At 39.8% G+C, this 18,031-nt stretch overlaps 1 protein-coding gene across 1 annotated transcript; it reads left to right on the forward strand.

Annotated features, from left to right (window-relative positions):
- Positions 1–3,671: 3,671 nt before the first annotated feature.
- Positions 3,672–17,544, forward strand: DCP5 (decapping 5; the record flags this gene model as incomplete). The annotated part of the gene is given in 6 exon segments (XM_089158130.1): positions 3,672–3,743; positions 3,821–4,819; positions 5,884–5,949; positions 16,508–16,708; positions 16,825–16,935; positions 17,017–17,544. Coding segments are annotated over 6 exon segments (1,593 nt in total), but the record flags the coding sequence as incomplete, so codon positions are not given.
- Between the last annotated feature and the right edge of the window lie 487 nt (positions 17,545–18,031).

Genomic DNA, 18,031 nt, shown 5'->3' on the forward strand with positions numbered 1-18,031 from the left:
TCTTCTAGTTCAGAGAACTGTGTGAACCAGATCTAGGACCACCCAATGAAGGCCCAGGGAGGGTGTCACCCGTGTCAGTACCTTGCGGCCCTCCCGCCACCTAGGGAAAAATTGCCAGCATATGGGCAATTTGGGTTCCCCTGGTCCAACTTGACTTGATCTAAGAAGAACCAGAATTTTATTAGGATTTTAGTCCTAATCTTATTCTGATACATGAGTTAGTCTTTGTTAAGTTTTTAAAGAGTCCTAGCCTAGTTAGGAGTCCTACTTAGAAAGGATTCCTATAATCGTAGTCGAAATTCTAATGTGAGACTAGTCCTACTCATGTTTTGCAATTTGAATCATCGTAGGATGAGTTAAAGTCCTTAGTGGAGTAGGAGCCCCAAGTAAAGTAGATTTTTTTTTTTGGTTTTTAATTTGGAGTCTGATCCTAAAAAGGGATTCCTTTTTAAATTAGAAGTTCTTATATATTTGCACCTTTGTTTAGTCAAGAGTCCTTGTTTATTTTGCTTTCCAATTTGAGTCCAAGTAGAAGTGCTAGGTTGAATTACCTTCTAATTTTGAGTCTGAGTATGAATCCTTCATGTAAGGCTATAAATAGCCCTTTACTTGTAAAGAAGACAGCTTGATGAATTATTGGGAAAGCTTGTTTGAAGGAGAATTGGAGTCGTGGGTTTCCTAGGGAGGAGGCTTGCGGTTGATGGTGTTCTTATTTTCTGCAATTAGTCAAAGTCTCTCTCCCACAAATACTCAAGCAGCCAATGCTGCCCTTACTCTTCTTCTTCCCTCTCTTCCTTTGCAGCTCCTCTTCTTCCCCTCTCCTCTAGTCAGCGGCAACCCCTCCCATCCCGCAAACCCCCTGCCCTTATCATTCCTTTCAAGAAACCTCACCCCACCGCTCCCCTATTTTTAGATCCCAACCTTAGGCCTAACCATCTGATTAAACTGTGAAAAGACTAAATCTCTTCTTCTTCCCCTAAGTCCTAATCCCCATGCCCTCTTTTAAAATTTCCAGAATCTCTGGAATTTATGGACTTCACCAAACCCTAACCTATGCGATAAATTCCTGAAACCCTAGAAACCATAGCCTTCTTTCACTTAGATCTTTCAAACCTTTCACCTAAATCCTATTTTCTTTTAGGGCATCATCTCCACCCGTCCTTTACCCTCGACCTTAACCTAACCCTAGCCACCCCTTGGAAACCCTAATTTCTGACAAACCCTGACTTCCCTAAACCCTTGGAGTTTAGTTCTGAATTTTAATTACAGCGAGGTTCTGATCTGGAATTCAGTAAACCCTAGACTCTAAGCCATACCCAAACCTGTAGGCCCTCTTCTCAAACCCTGAAACCATTCAAATCAGCCCTATACCTAAACCACAGGGTTATAAAACCCTAAGTTTACTACCGGTTCACTTGAATTGATCCTGAATACTAACTCTCCATTTTGGGGTTACTTCAAGATCCCTTCAGGATAAAGTGTCTAGATCCATCTCCATGTGGTGGGCTATGATAATAGTGAGAGGTTGGTAAACAAGTGGGACTAAGGGATGGCAGAATTGTAATTAAGTGGAAGTCCTTAAGGAATGACAGAATTTTATATAAGTGGGAACACTAACAATAGATGCTAAACTCGTAAATAAATGGTTAAAACACAAGGCTCTAATGTATGGGAGTGGGGACATACTTATAAATAATCAGACTTGAGACAAAGGTAAAGAAACAAAAGGGAGGATGGAATCAGATTAGGTTAAAAGAGAGGGTAGTTAGGAAAACAAAGGGAAAAAAAAGAAGGAAAAGAATTGAAGAGCAATTGTTGGATGTGGGTGAGAAGATACTTGGACTGCAACAGTCTCCTACTTCAAAATGGAATCAGATCCACAGTTCAATTTGGAGAGTATTGAAGGATAGGGATCGATGCAACCAGTTATGCTTCTGAATCTCCTCTCCTCTTTTCTTCTTTGTATATTTTTTCCTTTCTTTTCTCCTCCTAATTCTCTCTAAGATCCCTCTATTTTTCATTTTTTGCCACTTTTTTGGGGGATGTTTCTAATTTCTGCTTCTTCCCCCCTTTTCTGAATTCCTTCTTCTTCTTTCTCTTTTCTCTTTTTCTGGTTGCTGCTGAAACACGGAATCTTTTCTTTTCTTTTTCTTTTTATGGTTGCTTCCGAAATATAGGGCTGGGGTCGTGACTCATAGATTAAAGAAAAAAGGCACTGGGTTCTGTTGGGTGGGAATCAATGCAATTTTTATTTATTTATATTTTTTTCTGGTTTGACCTACGATAAACTACAGAGATGGCTTCAATGATTGGGTGAGTTGTGTTGGTGATTGGAGGGGGGTGTGGTGGGGGGGGGCTCCCCCCCCCCCGCGCTGCTCACTGGCTGAAAGGGAGGTCGGAGAAGAAGATGATGGGGTGGGATCTTTGGCTCTGATACCTGATGATGCAGGCCTGGTGTATGGATGCTATTGTGGACTGTAATTGGGGGGGGGGGGGAGCTAGAAGTGGAAGAGGGAAGGGAGTGCTCTCACGCACACCCCTGCCACACAGGTCTCACAAACACAACTTGATTCATTCTGTTTGATATTGAAATTGTATCTCAATGCAATCTATTTAAAGGAAATAAAATGTAAATCCCAATTGAAATCAAAATCCAATACAAAATCCTGACTGAAATCAAATGCACTCTTATGTAGGAATGGTAATAATACAAGTAAAAGACTAAAATTTAAAACTGAAATAGAGTAGTTTAGTCTAAGTCTTGTTGGGACCAACCCCATTGGACCAGTTCTTTTAAGGTTGGATTGGAACCAATTGAACCGGTCTGATACCGCATCAATTTGGTGGCTTATTTATCCCATTTATAAGATTCAAAGTGTGGGTTTGAGCAACTGATTTCCCTGTCATGATTCTAAACGAAGACTTCATGCAGGGCTGGTTGAGTGGTAAAGATCCGTACTTCTCAGTGGAGAGGTCTTGGATTTGACCCTTGGGGACGGCATTTCATTTTTATTATTAAAAAAAAGAAGAAAGGTTTATTTATTTGTTTTCAGAGATTTCAAATTGGAAGATTTTAGTAGTAATACATTACCTTGTCTCTATTGCTTGTTGCATTGCCTTTCGCTCGTCCCTTCGCACATGAATGAAGAATCCTCCCCTTTGGTTGATGGTTTTTCGATCTGACTCTCACTGGCGAAGGCAGCGTTAGGATTGGCATTGGACTGGGAGAATCACTGGATGTTTTGGCTACATTGATATTGTGGTTCAAACCCTTCGTCTCTGGTAATAATCCAATCAGTGCCCTCGAAAGGCTAGATCCAGTATGGGCAATCCCAGTTCTCCTTGTAGAGCTACAGAATGTGCTTTTTATCCGAAAAGTGGAAGGCCTTATTTGAAACTCCATCACATTTTGAGACCTTGCTGATACCTCCTGGATTTATGTAAGAATGATAAACGGTATATTTCCAGTTTAGTGAGTACAAGGACAGAACACATTTAATGTGGCATCACTTTTTACCTTTTCATAGTTATTTAGCAACTGTTGCATTGCCATCTTTTTTATTGACTTCTGTGAACCATTGTGTTCTTAAATTTGTAGGTTTTACTTTAGTTTCAAGAATCTATATTTTCCGGATAGACCCTGGACTGATACTTTTGGAATGTTATTGCAGGATTTACAGGTTAAATCGTCTCCTCCTGTTCAGAGTGCACCACCTATACACAATGATCCTGCTATCATACAGGTTAGTGATGATGGCTGAACATGTATAGTGCATTTATCTATTCAATGTGCTAGCTAACATGCTTTTAACCTTTTCAGTCTCACTATCCCCAATCTGCATCTGTATCAACAACCCTACCTTCTACTGTTAATGTCGCTGCAACAGATGTGAATTCACACACAGCACAATTGGGACTTCCGAGGTCGACATTCCAAGGTGGTTTGCCTCTGTATCAACCTGGGGGAAGTTTAGGATCATGGGGGTCTTCACCTCCTCCTCCAAGTGCAAATGGTAGTGGGTTAGCAATGCCAATGTATTGGCAAGGTTACTATGGACCCTCAGGTGGGCTTCCTCATGTCCAGCAACAATCTTTGCTTCGTCCCCCACCAGGCTTGTCAATGCCTCCTCCCATGCAGCAGCCAATGCCTCCTCCCATGCATCAGCCAATGCCTCCTATGCAGCATCCAATGCAATACCCTGGCATGAATACTTCTTTACCAACAGCATCTTCTAATTCGGCAGAATTTTCCACTAATTTGATTCCCCCTGTTAGTGGTGGTCCTCCTAATTTGATCTCCACTTCTCTGCCACCATCCACTTTACCATCAACTGTGCCGCCTGCCCAAACTTCTGCAGCAGCTTCTGAAACATCATCAAGTCTGATGCCAAATAAGGCCTTTTCTCCTTCGCTGCCTACAACAACCTTGAATACTAGCCTGCCATTGGTGTCTCCTTTGACTACCACAACTCTGGATGTAAATCCTATTGTACCACCAATTTATAATAAGCCTAAAGCATTTCCTGGGCCAACCTTGCCTTATCAAACTATGTCTCAGTCTGTGCCATCTGTTGTTGGGACATCCAGTTCAAGTCACAGTGAAACATTGCCTTCTCTGGTAACTCCCGGGCAACTTTTGCACCCTGTACCAGCACCAGCGCCAATACCAGTACCAGTACCAACTTCTTCACCTCAGTCTTCACAACCAGTTCATAAAGATGTAGAAGTGGTTCAAGCATCATCATCAGAACCCCCACGACCTACTCCAACAGAATCTAAGGCACCAATATTGCCATTGCCTTCTCCATCTGAACAAAAGGTTAGGCATTTATTTTTTTGTTGTGGAAATATTTCTGTTTTTTTTTTTTTTTTTGCGTATATATTTTTCAGATATGCCTTGTGTGACCCTAGATTGGCCTTTCTTTGTTGGTTATGAAGTCTGTGATTTGAAACATAGAAGGGGTACTCTATGATAACTGGGGAGTAAGTTAGTGATGAAAGAAGAAAGTGGAACAGTCTAAAGCATCGTATAGTATCATTTGCCAATCTCCTTTTCCCCACTTTTCTAGAGGAATGGTCGTGAGAAAAGAATGGAGAAGGGGATTTGTACATTCAACAACCCAACAGAAAAGGCATAAAAATGAAGAAAGAATAAGAAGAGGCTATTAGAAAATTGGATGAAGTTTTCATATTTTAGAGAAAATGTCCTCGTGGGTTGAATTTTGTCAAGCAAATGTTTAGAAATTTATATTGAGACCATCAACTGAAGGAGCTGGTCAAGGAATTTGAATGGACGGTCATCTTGGGTTAGTCTGGTATTGTCAGCAGCCTATTAGTGGCCCAGCTGCAATGCAAGTTTTCATCTTACGAAAGCATATTTCTCGCTGTTGTTTCTGGTTCTGGGATTCCTGCTTCATTGCCTTCAGCATCTATTCTGAGAAGGTAATGGAAGGGATGCAAATTGTATAAACTGGTTTGATCATGCACCGGATTCTAGTCTCCTCCATTCCTAGGCATAATGTAACTGCTGGTATATGGGCTATAATTCATTTGAGCCAATTTCATATTTCAAGTTTTCAGTTGACAGTTGCATACTGACCAGCTATTGGGGATGCATGGCAAACAATTTATAAAGAAACTTCCTGTGGATGATTTGAATAGTTCATGTACCTTTGCATCTTGCCACTAACTGATTTTGCTTTCTGTTAGGTCTGTTTTATTTTAACAATGAATTAATGTTACATCTTCCCCTTATCAGTGTAATACTCTTAATAAAATTAAGTACTTGTTGTTTCTTAACTACATTTAGATTTGGTCTTTCAGATAATGTGCCTAACGTTGTTCCCTATTTTGTTCTTCCTTTTTCCTTTCTCTGTGTTCCAGTTGAATGGAGGTCCTTCACATGCTCGCCACAATCATAGGGGCCGCGAAAGAGGAAGAGGAACTGGGGTACATATTGATTTATTTGGCTTTTCAGATTATCTATTTCTCAATCAACCAATGAATTTGCAACTGGTGCTGGCTAATTTGATAGATATGTCGTGTTTCATTATCATAAGCATATAGCGGATACAAATGGTGAACTCTGATTGGTTGCTACTATTATTACATGTTCCAACTATGTTCTTTGTTCTCCCCTTCCTGCCCTAAAGAACAGTCATGCACATAGCCTTCCTATTTTCCTTTTGATAAAAGTTTGAATTGCATAAGATTGTTAGAAAGACTACATTTTGAGGAAAAGTTTTCCAACAAAATTGAATTTAGAGGGAAAAAAAATTCTGTGCCTTCAGTGATCAACAGCCACAAACAGGTGCAGCCTCAAAATAATCATATGATCAAGTATAATGGACCATCTTGACAGAGTTGGACTGTTAACCTTTACATTAGGGTGGATATATGATACTTGATGTATTGTCAGTCCTAAACTGAATATTTAGGATCCACTTAAAAGAGATACAGTTCTTTTGACTGTCGTGTTACCTCTTTTTCCCTGGAGGGATACTTGGTGTATATTAAGCTTCTATTTTTATGTCTTTTTTTCTTTGGCAGTTTCTGTGCATTTAGGTTGTTGCATAGTTTTGGATATTGGGTCCTTCACATTTTCTCTCTTTTCCTTTGGTGATACATGTAGCTTGTTGTACAGCTTTGGATATTTTGTCCTTTGCATGCTTCTCTCTGTTTAAAAGCATTAGGTTTCCATGAACTTGCTATGTCCACTCTTTCTTCTTGGCATTTATCACCTATGGTCCTTTTTTGGGGTTGGGGGTTAAAATCATGTATGGTCTATGAGTATGTGTTTCTATTGTATGATATTCAAATCTCGAGTGGTTACCATCTTGTCATGACCTGCTAGAGGTGTTGGCATGCTGTGATGTGGCAATAGAAGTATGCTGAGGGCTGCTTTCTTTTGCATTTGTGGGTTGATAAAACTAATTGGAAACATGATCTTTGAGTTTTGAATTTATATTTTTCTTTCAAATGGTGCTCATAGGAGAATTGTGGGGAAATTGGTAACATACAATTATTTTGAGTTTGTTTACTTAAAATTGCAATTAAAATATGTATTCTGGGTCTTTCTAAGCCTTCAGACAAGGAGAGTTGGAGTCCTAGTTGAGTTAGTTTTGATCCTAACTTTATTGCAAGTTATTTGAATAAGTTTTAGGTTCTGTTTGAGACTCTTATTAGGTCTTTTTATTTCCCATGTATGGAGTTTTCCCCTTTTTTGATTTCTTAAGTCTTATCCTGACAACTTATTTGTAAGGCTAATATAGCCCCTATATAAAGCCTGCATCATGGATGAATAGAGGACAGTTTTGGTGAATTATTAATTGGTTTATGAGCTTTGGAAGCTGCTGTCTTATTTCCTTTATGAGAGTAAGGTTATCTTGAAGTGCGACTCTATTAGTGCTAGGTCTGGGGCCTCTTTCAACAGAGACTGCTTTGGCCGTGCCCTTGAAGCTTGCCAAGCTGGAGTATGGAGATTCAACCTAGGCAGGAAGTTTCATGAGGTCTGAGATCTTTTTCTTCTCGTCTATTCTCTTTTAATTTTGTTTTTCAGTTAAAGGAAGCTTCCATCAAGGACTTGCAATTCATCTTCTCCTACTTTCTGGTTCGGATCACCTACATTCATCAGATTAAGCTGATGTCTGGAAGAAATCTGCAGTGCCCTAATTCTAGCCTTTAGTCCAAATGGGATCTCGTAATTTCCCCTGGCCCCGTTGACTCTGGGACACTTTGCAGGAGAAAAAGGGGTGTGATAGTTAAAAAGTGTGGACCCATGTGAAGTGGGGTGAGGGGGTAGAAAACTGAAGGATGGAAAAATGAGGGAACACTAGAATATGTGGGGTCCCAACAAGCTTACTTTATGTTTTCTACAAAGTCCCACCCAAAATGGTGGGAACTTTTTTGCGTGTGGGGTGGGAAAAAGTGGGTGCCATATCAGCAGACAAGCTCCTTAATTTAAGGAAGCTTGTTTGCTCATTCTCCCATGCATTGAAACTAAAACTCTCAGCTTTTGGAATTTTACTGGAAGTAATACACTTTTCCCACCTCTTTTTGTCTACCCCGTGTTTTATTCCATCAAACAAGCGGTCTCTTAGTGTTCTTAGTTGTCTCCTAAAATTTAGGAGACTTCAGAATTGGCTGAAATTTTTACTCCTTCTCATAGGACTGCACATCATTACCTTAACTCAACGTCCCATCTGACCACCGCAACCCAAGAAAAAAGGCCCCATACCTGTCAAAATTTCTTTTTGTTAGTTCTGGTTTTCCTTATTTCCTGGCAGCATTGGCTTTAGGTCGAACACTTGAACCCTCAATTCAAGGCTACATCAGCTTCAGTCTCTCTTGAATATGTCCCTGCATTGTTTGTCACCCAATGCAATCCATGCTGGACAGTTGGTTTTCGACACATTCTTTTGGGTCACAAATGGGTCCTGTGGACCTTTAGATTTTAATTTTTATGGGGTACATTATTACATGCCTTGATTATAAGTCCATAAAATGGGGTGAATCTATGCCTTTTATTTTCATTGATATGGTGCGATAGGCCTCAATCATTAGTCTATAAAGTGGGGGGTGAAGTTGGTGTCTGTGACTGGTAATTAAGTTGACTGTTCAAGTTAAATCAAGATAATTAGTAGCTTTTAACAGATCTGTTATTAGTCTATTAATTGAAGTGTATAAGTGATTATAGGTGCCCCAATTTAGAACTGGGCCCAAAATGGGATCTGGGTCTATTTTTAGATAGAAGGTTCTCCTCCCCCTCTCCCCCCCCAAAAAAAAAAAAAATTGTTTCTCTATTGTAATATCTTGTTTTACCCTCTTATTTCTAATCTTAGTATTTGATTCCGTTTATTGGATCAGGATTAGGAGTTCTATATATATATATTTCTTAATATGTGGTTGTAGATTTGAAGAATGATTTGAGTTTCTAATAGAATATTGCCTGTCTGGCTGAATAGTTAGGTGGTTGTGTCTTATTTGTTCATCCATAGACTAGGTTAGTCCATTTGCCTTCATGTCTCTGGATATGATGTTCATTGCATTTATGTCGAGGAATTCTTGGCAAAGAGACTATCAGTGATCATTGTCGAGGAACTCGAACTCAAGGCTCAATTTGCTACCGCAGAATATTCAAGTATTTATGAGTTTATAAAAGGTGTACCCAGGGCACGAAGCTGCCACCACTCTGTGGTCTGGTTAGGGTGATAATTTACACAGCATTACTCTGGCTTCGTACATAGGGTTGCTTATTTGTTGATATATTTTAAGTGTTTCTTATTTTTATTCAAATTTGGTTCATTAGTTGTGACTTCTATGTTTGGTCACTCATCACTGGATACCTTGAGATTGGTATATTGAATTGGAGTGGATGTTTACTCATGGTAGTGGGCTGTTCTGCTGTCCTGTTTGATATCCGGTTCCTCCCTATTTTTTTTTATCCCCAGGTCTGTTTCCTACCATTAACATCTTTTAAATTCTAGCATCATCTTCATCGTCTTCTTTCATTTTTGGTTAGTTTTTCTTATATTGGAGATGTCCTGTTTCTGCATTTTCTTTGGAAACTAATAGGATTAGGACTCTTTATTAGCACACTGTGGGAATTGAAATTTTGGGACCTGAATCCATGCCTTAATGATGCAGATTCGTCATCAATTTGGGCTTCTTTTTTTAGGGTATGTTTAGGGTTGGGTACTTGGGTGATACATGTATTGATTCTCTGATTGCATGGTTAACTCTGTAATTGGCTGATTTACTGGGCTTAAAAATAGGGTAGAAAATATGAAAATGGGATTTATGTCTCTAATTTAATTGTTCCAAGTGTATTTCCTTTATTATTTCACTTCCTAGTCTTGTCTATTTAAGTTACCTATCAGGTTAGGGATTGTATTACTCCTTTTTTAAGTGTAGGATTTATTGTGAGTTCTCTTCTCTATATAAGATTGTTTAGCACAAGAATAGAACATGAATTCGATTCATGCAATTGTTTGTGCAAGTTTTATGCCCCCTCCAAGGAAAAGAAAGGAAAAAGAAGCTTGTCTTGTGCAAGCTGCTGGTGCCTTCTTTCTGCTTGCGAGAACTCAGTTTCACATGTCATCTAAACTCTGGTGGGCTTTCTGTTTGATCCAATCATGAGCTTGTGGTGTGAAGGCTGGGTTGTTAGTGGGATTGATGTCTGATCTAACCAACTTCTAGACAGTGTGATGCACAAGAGCTTTAAATTAAAATTCTCCTTTAACCAGTTAAGAGTTTGAAGTTTTCTAGTTGAAGTTCTATGAAGATCAAGTTTCAAATTCTAGAAGAAATACCTGCAACTATTCTTTATGCGTATAGGAGGCTGTATAGAAGGTGGTTTTCTTTCTTTCTTTATTTTTTTGGGGGTGAGAATTCTACCAACCCAAATTAACTGTTAAAACCTACTGATTGACCGAATCTTCTCCAGACCTGAAGGAAGATCCGATCAAATTTCGTACCCATCCACCCAGGCATTTGCCTTAACTTACCCATTTACCTTGCTGTCCTATTTCTGATAGGAATCCTCCATAACTCCAGATTTAGCAACCTGATTTAGGACATCCCTATATCAACTTGACACAATCACCAACTATCAGGCTAGTGCGTTCCTCCAATGGGCACACCCTATGCTGACTGTTCAAACTTTGCTGGTCCATACAAGCTCTTGGTTTATTCATTCCCTAGTATAAACCAGGGTTATACATCCTTTCCAATGCCAGTAGTTGTTTTGGAGATTTCAATCAAAGTAACTATTGATTGAGGTGATTATAGACAGGAGTAAAGAGGCCGCTAGGTTGCCATTCTAGCATATTGACTGGAGTTTATTTGAGAGAGCTATCACACTCGGGACAAAACCAATTACTACTGGTTAAGGGAGATGACAAGAAAAACAAGGGCATACAGAATGCAAGAGGCTTCTGCCACCTCAGGGTCTGGGGAGGGTCATAATGTACACAATCTTACTGCTGCTATTACAGAGAGGCTGTTTCCAGAACCCATGATCTTGCTTCACAATGGAGCAAGCTTTACTGTTGCAAGGCTCACCCTCCTATTTATGCTTTAGCAATATATTCTATTTCATGTTACATTAAAGGCCTTATATTCGTAGATTTCATTTAGATTCTAAGTTTTTGTTTCCCATTCTGAATCTAGTTAGTCTTGTTTCACAATTCTGGTTACATACGAAAGAGGTCCTAAAATGTTATCAGATTTCATATAGTTGCCATGGGTCCTTTATCTTGAAAAATTTCACTTCGGTGGGACCAAAGAACCTACATCAGGGTTTCAACCAGGCATGCGAAAAGCTTCACGGCTTGGAGTGTGATTGTTGGTCCTTATACAATGACATATTACATACGCACCGATTAAAAAGGGCTTACCTTGGCTCAATGGAATGATTGCGTCATTGTTACATAGTGGTCATGGGTTCAAATTGGGGAACAGCCTCACTGTGAGATGGAGGTAAGGTTGCATACATTATGGCTCAACACTTCCTCTTTTTCTCTTTTCTTGCATGCATTCCAAGAAAGTATGCATTCCCAAAGAGTGTAGACTCTAAAGAATTCAATTAGGAGATTGGTGTCATACATGAAGCTGTGCAACCACAAATTGAAGGCAAGCAAGCTGTTTGAGGAAAATTTTGATGATGAAGACACTAAAGAGGAGCTGGTGATCAGAATCAAAGGTAAGTTGATTGATGGTCGATTGAAGTTCTAGAGTTTCCTATCCTACGGAAGGTTATGACGCTTTAGAGGTCAAACATGTTGGAATTGTTCTTATGCATCAGATCTATGATCTTATCACTGATTCTGTTGTGTATTCATGAGTCAAATCATCCAATCAAGTAGACTGATTGTGGTTGTGGGTTGAATGGTGTTGATTCTCCCTTATTTTTAGATTCAAGGATGAGCCAACAAAAGAGGAAGAGAAGGGTTGGGGGGTGGGGGTTGCAGCTCTTCATTTGGATGCCTTTCAATTTGTTTCTTGCCTAGGATTGCATGTGCTTTTGAGGTAAGCTTCAATACTACAGACCAGTATTTGTGGGACCCATTCAAAATAGGTTTTAAAACTTGTGATCTGGACTCTGGAGTTCCTGAGAATTAGGAACTTTATCAGCATGCATCTCCTAGGAGCAGTGGAGGTCTCTTAAATAGCTTATGGAATCCAGAATTCTGGATTTGGAATGCTTATCTTCAGCAGAGTCATTAGCTAATTTCAGGAAGATATTTCTCTTAGTTTTGCTATTTTAAATGTCTAATCTATCATTATTTATATATGGTAATTAATGCATTAGGATGCTTTGTTCTTAGTCTACAGCTAAAGGAGTTAGTTTTGTTTAGGTTTGGTTTATTAATTTATTCACATTTTCTTTCAAACTGTGATAAAATTATATGGCTGGTTATAAAAAGTATGTGAAGGGGAAGCCCTGTAATTTGATACCATATTGAATGAGTTATTTGAAAGAAATTGTTCCATTTCTCTCTTTTCCTTTGACTTGGGTTTTTCTCTCTTCTCTCCCGTTCACCATGATCTGTTTTCTGGATCCTCTCCTCTCCTCTCCTAAAGAAGGGTAAAATTAAAAAAACAAATGACTGTCCTTTTTTGTCTTTTAAAAAGTCCTTTTGAGAGCTAACATGACCACAGCTATTTCTTGTTCCATGAACTGCATCAGATGTGTTTCCAGTATTGGTACACTACACCTTTATTTTTTTCTCCTCCTATTCTTTTCTTTTTATTTTTGATTTTTAATTCTGATTTCCCTCTAATGGGTTTGAATCCCGCTTTCCATGTAAATAGTTTTCAAATCGACAACCACAAGCCAATATCATAGTCTTAAGTATGTATACAAGAGATAAAGAAATGCGGTAAATTAGATTCCAGGATTTGAATGTGAATAGATTTTTTGGCAGATACTAATCAGACATTGGAGGATTTGTTACCAAAAAAATTTAGGTGTTCTGATGTGAAGTTCCAGGGCGGAAATATAGGGCCTTGGGATGCTGCCTCAGTACCCTATGGCCCTGAAGGAAAACCAAATCATAAGAGGGGCATTTTGGTAATTTGGCACTTTTTAACAAGCCAATTAGGGTTAGTTGGATCCAGCATGTTAGTAGGAATCCTTCAATAAGGCTATAGATAGAGCCCAACACATGTAATCAAATCAGTTTTGAATATTGAATAAAAGTTGATTGAAGGAGAAGTGAGTGGATTCAAGGATTTTCCAGGGGAGGTTACCTGTGGCAGCTTTGGCTTTGGAATTCCTTGAGCAATTTCAGCATCCCAAGTTCTCAGCTACAGTAAATTTTCAACCCTATCAGCCCCTAACCCCTATCCCATTGCAAGCCCAAGCCCCCCTCTTCTCTCTTGCAGCATTGTCTCCTTCCCCCAAATCCTAGAATTCTGTATCTTCTAATCCCCTTCCCAAATTCCACCCCCTTTAGGACAATCACTCCCACCCCCTCCCTTATGTCCAACCCCCACCCGTCACCCCAGTTGCGTACCTAAACCCTAAAATATGCAGTTCATCTTCTTCCTCCAAAACCTAATTTCCATAACTACCAACTCCCTTCACTAAACTCCATTCCCTCTTAGGATCATAATTCCACCACCCCCATTAGCACTCGACCTAAGTATGAACCCTAGCCCACCTCCTGAAGCCCTAGTTTTCCTAAATACCCTAACATTTGGTATTGAATTTGAAACTGAAAGTTTACCAGATTCATTTTCTAATTTCCTAACCTAAAACCTTGTGGCCAAATCCTGTACACCTCCCCATCAACCCTAAATTCTTATAGAACTGTTGGAAACCCTAGCAGCAGGGTCCTGAGAAACTTTAGTTTTTCCTGTTGATTCAATTGATTGATCCTGTGGCCCAAATTTTGAGGCTACATCACATTCTGTAGTTCACTTTCTGAAATCTGAAAGTCTTCCAAGAAATAGTAAACTGATGGCAGTTAATAATCCGATTGGGGAGAATTTGAATAGCTCCACTACTCAGAATCAACCCTGAAACTAGTCAAAGGCTACTCTTATGTGCGAGAATTGGATCCTGATGTCTTAGACTGATCGATTGGTTGGATTCTGAGATCTAGTACTTTTGAGTAGGGGTACCAAAATAACAGAACGGTGGCAGATGTTAATTCAAATATGGTAATCAGAAAGTGATCATTTAATAGTTTAATAGGAACAAGAAACAACAGCAGAAGTTCAAGACATTGGGGGTTTGGTGGCATATCATTAAGATTGCTCCATTGTGTCTACCGGTCATGTGTTGGCTCTAGAAACAGTGTTTTTGTGAAAGCCAGGCAACTTCAGGCATGCCATAGCAAGTTCGTGGGTGGGGCGGGAGTAGGAGTGTTTATGTTTCCTTGTAACTTTGAGGGTGCAATTTATAAAAGCACTGTCTGATTTTAAAGGAATAAGTTAATAAATTCGTTTTCCTCTTTGATTTGATTGACTGTAGAAGAGTTAGTGGAGCTGTTGGTCGCATCCATCCTTGTTAACTTCCAGCGGTTCTAAGAATTTTTTGTAGATTTCTCACTGCTGTATTATTTCTGGGCAGTACATCTGGGCTGAGAAGAAATCATGAAAGCTTCCTTGATTCAACTTGTTTCTTCCTCAGATTTAGGGTTTAGGGCAACACATCCTTCTAAGTTTGACATCTGAAGACAATGGGAGCAGTTGAAAGGGAATCCAGTTTCAGTCTTGTGCTAGTTCTGCCAGGCCAGCTTCAGGGATGCTTTGGTAGCTATGCTTTTGTCCTTTTTTCATCCCCAGTCACACCTCCTTCCCCCCGTTGCCCGCCAACCCAAACACCTCGACCACCCAACACACACACACAAGAAAGAAAGAAAGAAAGAAATAATTTCCCCTCTACTCCCCCTTTATTTTTGTGACCTAAGGGCCTAGACAACTTTGCAGTGGGCAACCTGGAACCCTCGGCAGTGCCTTGACTACTAATAATAATTGTAGACTAGGATGGTTTAGTTCCTTGTTAATCCCTTCCATAGGTGTGTGCATATACTGATTCAGATGGATTTCTTGCTAGTATATTCATTTAGGAATTTGAGAAGTGTGAAATAGTGACTAACATGGGGTTTTAGGTCTAGGAGTAGAACAAAATCAACTTGGGAAGTAGGAAAAGATGTCAATAGCGTAGGATTGACAGCTTATATAACCATAAGCAGAGTTGAATGGAGGAGCAGAATTACTAACTCCATATACTTGGGGAAAAGCTTTTGCCTGATGGAGTTCAGGAGCTTCAAAATGATTCATTCCTAAAAGCAAGGAATAATAAGAATTTCCCTATTAATATTTTGAAACTTGAAACTTCTAGTTAGTCTGTAACTCTATTGTGTTCGAGGAAGGTGATTAGACCTTGGGCACCTATTATGTGCATAAGATTGTAATTAATACATTTATGGTTAATTTTTCTTGAAGCGAGCTCTAGACTTCTAGAGTGGTCTTGTTTTCAGATTTGTTCATTATTTACAACCTAATCTAATGCTTAAATATTGCCCACTTTTGGCAGTGGAAAATTGTTGTTTAATCAAGCTAGCGTTATCTTTTTCTTTGTTTCCTTCTTTTGTCTTTGTTTTTTCTTTGGTTGGAGGGGGTGAGGTTGGGGTGTTAAATATTATTATTAGCTGATATCAGGACTATTGTTGTCAAAGTGTCTGCCTAGGTGTCTAGGCCCGTTTTTGGGTCATGGCAACCTGATGTCGCCTTGCTTGGTGTCACGTTGGTTTTCGTTGGTCTCTATCACCTCACCTTATTGCCTTGACAACCATGATCAGGACATCATGTGTTTTTGAAGGTAGTTGTATTGATTCTCAAACACGGTTGTGAAGACGAGGCGGGGGATAGAGGGCAACAAAAACCAAGCCGACACCAAGTCCCCATGACCCAACAATGGGCCTAGGTGACAAGTCGGCAGTGTCAGCGCGCCAAAGCGGACGCTTTGACAACCATGTTCTCGAGTTTCAGAATCTGTCTATTTACTGGGTGATGCATGTATCATAGAACTCTTCCCTCCCCCTCCACCCCCCTTCCTTTTTGTTCCTGATCCATTGCATTTGAGGAGCACGCAAAGGAATTGATACTTTCTGATTTCATCAGCATTTCATTTCTTTATTAACTGCCATTTATTTGGAGTTGTTGAATTTGGCATGCTTGACATAGAGAGGTGCACTCCTATATGCAAATCCCTACCAACTGTTTTAGGTGCACCACTTGTGAGTTTACGTGTGCAGGTTTTGTATGTGCGCATGCCTGTGCATGCTTGTTTGTGCGCTGCATTGTTTGCAGTGTGTATAACATTTTCCTTTCCATCTCTTGACAATATATGTAGTGGTGTTGCAGTTTATGATAATGAGTGATGCAGAGTCTGCAATGTTTTGCAATATGTAGTGGGTGTGCGGTGTATTGTAATGATTTGTACTGGTTCTGCAATATACTGCAATAGCATGGTTACTTACCTTCCGTCTTGCAGGTTTCACGACCTGTCACCAAATTTACTGAGGACTTCGATTTCATGGCAATGAATGAGAAGTTCAAGAAGGATGAAGTATGGGGTCATCTTGGTAAAAGTAACAAGATGCAGTCAAGGGATAAAGATGGAAATGGGGACCAGGCTGATGGAGATGATTCACTAGATGAAGATGATGGAAGATCATCAAAATCTGAGAATAAGGTACAATTGCGGCGCTTGTAACATGCTTAAATTCACTTCCTATATCACACAGCTTTTCTGTTGGTTGCTTTTTGCCTTCCCACCTAAATCAATTGATTTTCATCTACTTTCTACAGCCTGTTTATGTCAAGGATGATTTTTTTGATTCCCTTTCTTGCAATGCACTTGATCGTGGAGCACGGAATGGAAGACCTAGGTTTTCTGAACAACTGAAAATAGATACTGAGGTAGCATACTGCTTGGCTTTTGTCGTTAACCATAACATCTTGGTAAATTGGTCCATTAAAGTTATCTTGACGTATGTGCAGACTTTTGGAGATTTTCCAAGGCACCGTGGTGGACGAGGTGGCCGTTTTGCAGGACGTGGTGGATATTCCCGTGGTTCAAATTACGGGAGGGGTTATGGCTATGTTGGGAGGGGCCGTGGGTACAATGTTGGTCGTCCTAACTAGTTAGTATTAGTATTCTATGGGGGAGGGTGAGATTGGTGGGACCTTATGCCTGGCATCTGACCATTGAAATAGGAATACTGATGATAGGCTATGCTTGTTACTTGCCTAGTTCGTTGTGATTGTGGGATTAAATGCCTGGCATCTGAGCAGTGAGATAGGAAAACTGATGATAGGCTATGGTTGTAAACTTGCATGGTTCCTTGTGATTGTGTTGGAAATAAGCAAAGCCCCCTAGACCTAGTAAATCTTTCAATGAACAGATATGTCATTTTATTGGCCAGTATTTGGTTTTTTCTTTGTTGAACTTCTGTGATGTGCTTTTCCTCTTAATGTAAGTACCACCTAATAGGTAAAATGAAGAACTGCTCATCACTTGTTGGGTTACTTTTCAGTGTTTAACAATAGAATGTGTAAATGCATGGAAATTTATTGGTAGAAAAGGTGTATAACCCCATCATGCAGGTATTTCACTCTTTTGCCTAAGTGCAGTGTATATTCCTTTCTGAGATCAAATGGCAACCTCAGAGGCCAAGCAGTCTTTCTTTTATCCACACCATTGTTGGGTTGCCCTATGAATAAGAACTACTCTGAATGGATTAGTACCAGACTATGTTGTCCTTCTCTCACTTCCATCTCTACTTGAGGCGACTTCATTACATAAAGTGAGCTAGGGGGATTGTTACTAACATGGGAGGACCCCTTTTTTGGGTGTCTTCATTGATCCAATTACAATGACCGGGGTCCATAGGATGGGGGAGGGGGAAAATGTGAAAGGATGGAGACTCAAACTCAAGATTTCTTTGGTCTTACTACCTCTAGTAGGGTGTTGCTTTCTACAAACATGGAAAATTTGGCTTAGAGACAAAAACAA

The sequence above is a fragment of the Hakea prostrata genome, chromosome 6, assembly GCF_041222555.1.
Source record: "Hakea prostrata isolate BN-2017 chromosome 6, UWA_Hpros_2, whole genome shotgun sequence".
Classification (NCBI taxonomy): Eukaryota; Viridiplantae; Streptophyta; class Magnoliopsida; order Proteales; family Proteaceae; genus Hakea; species Hakea prostrata.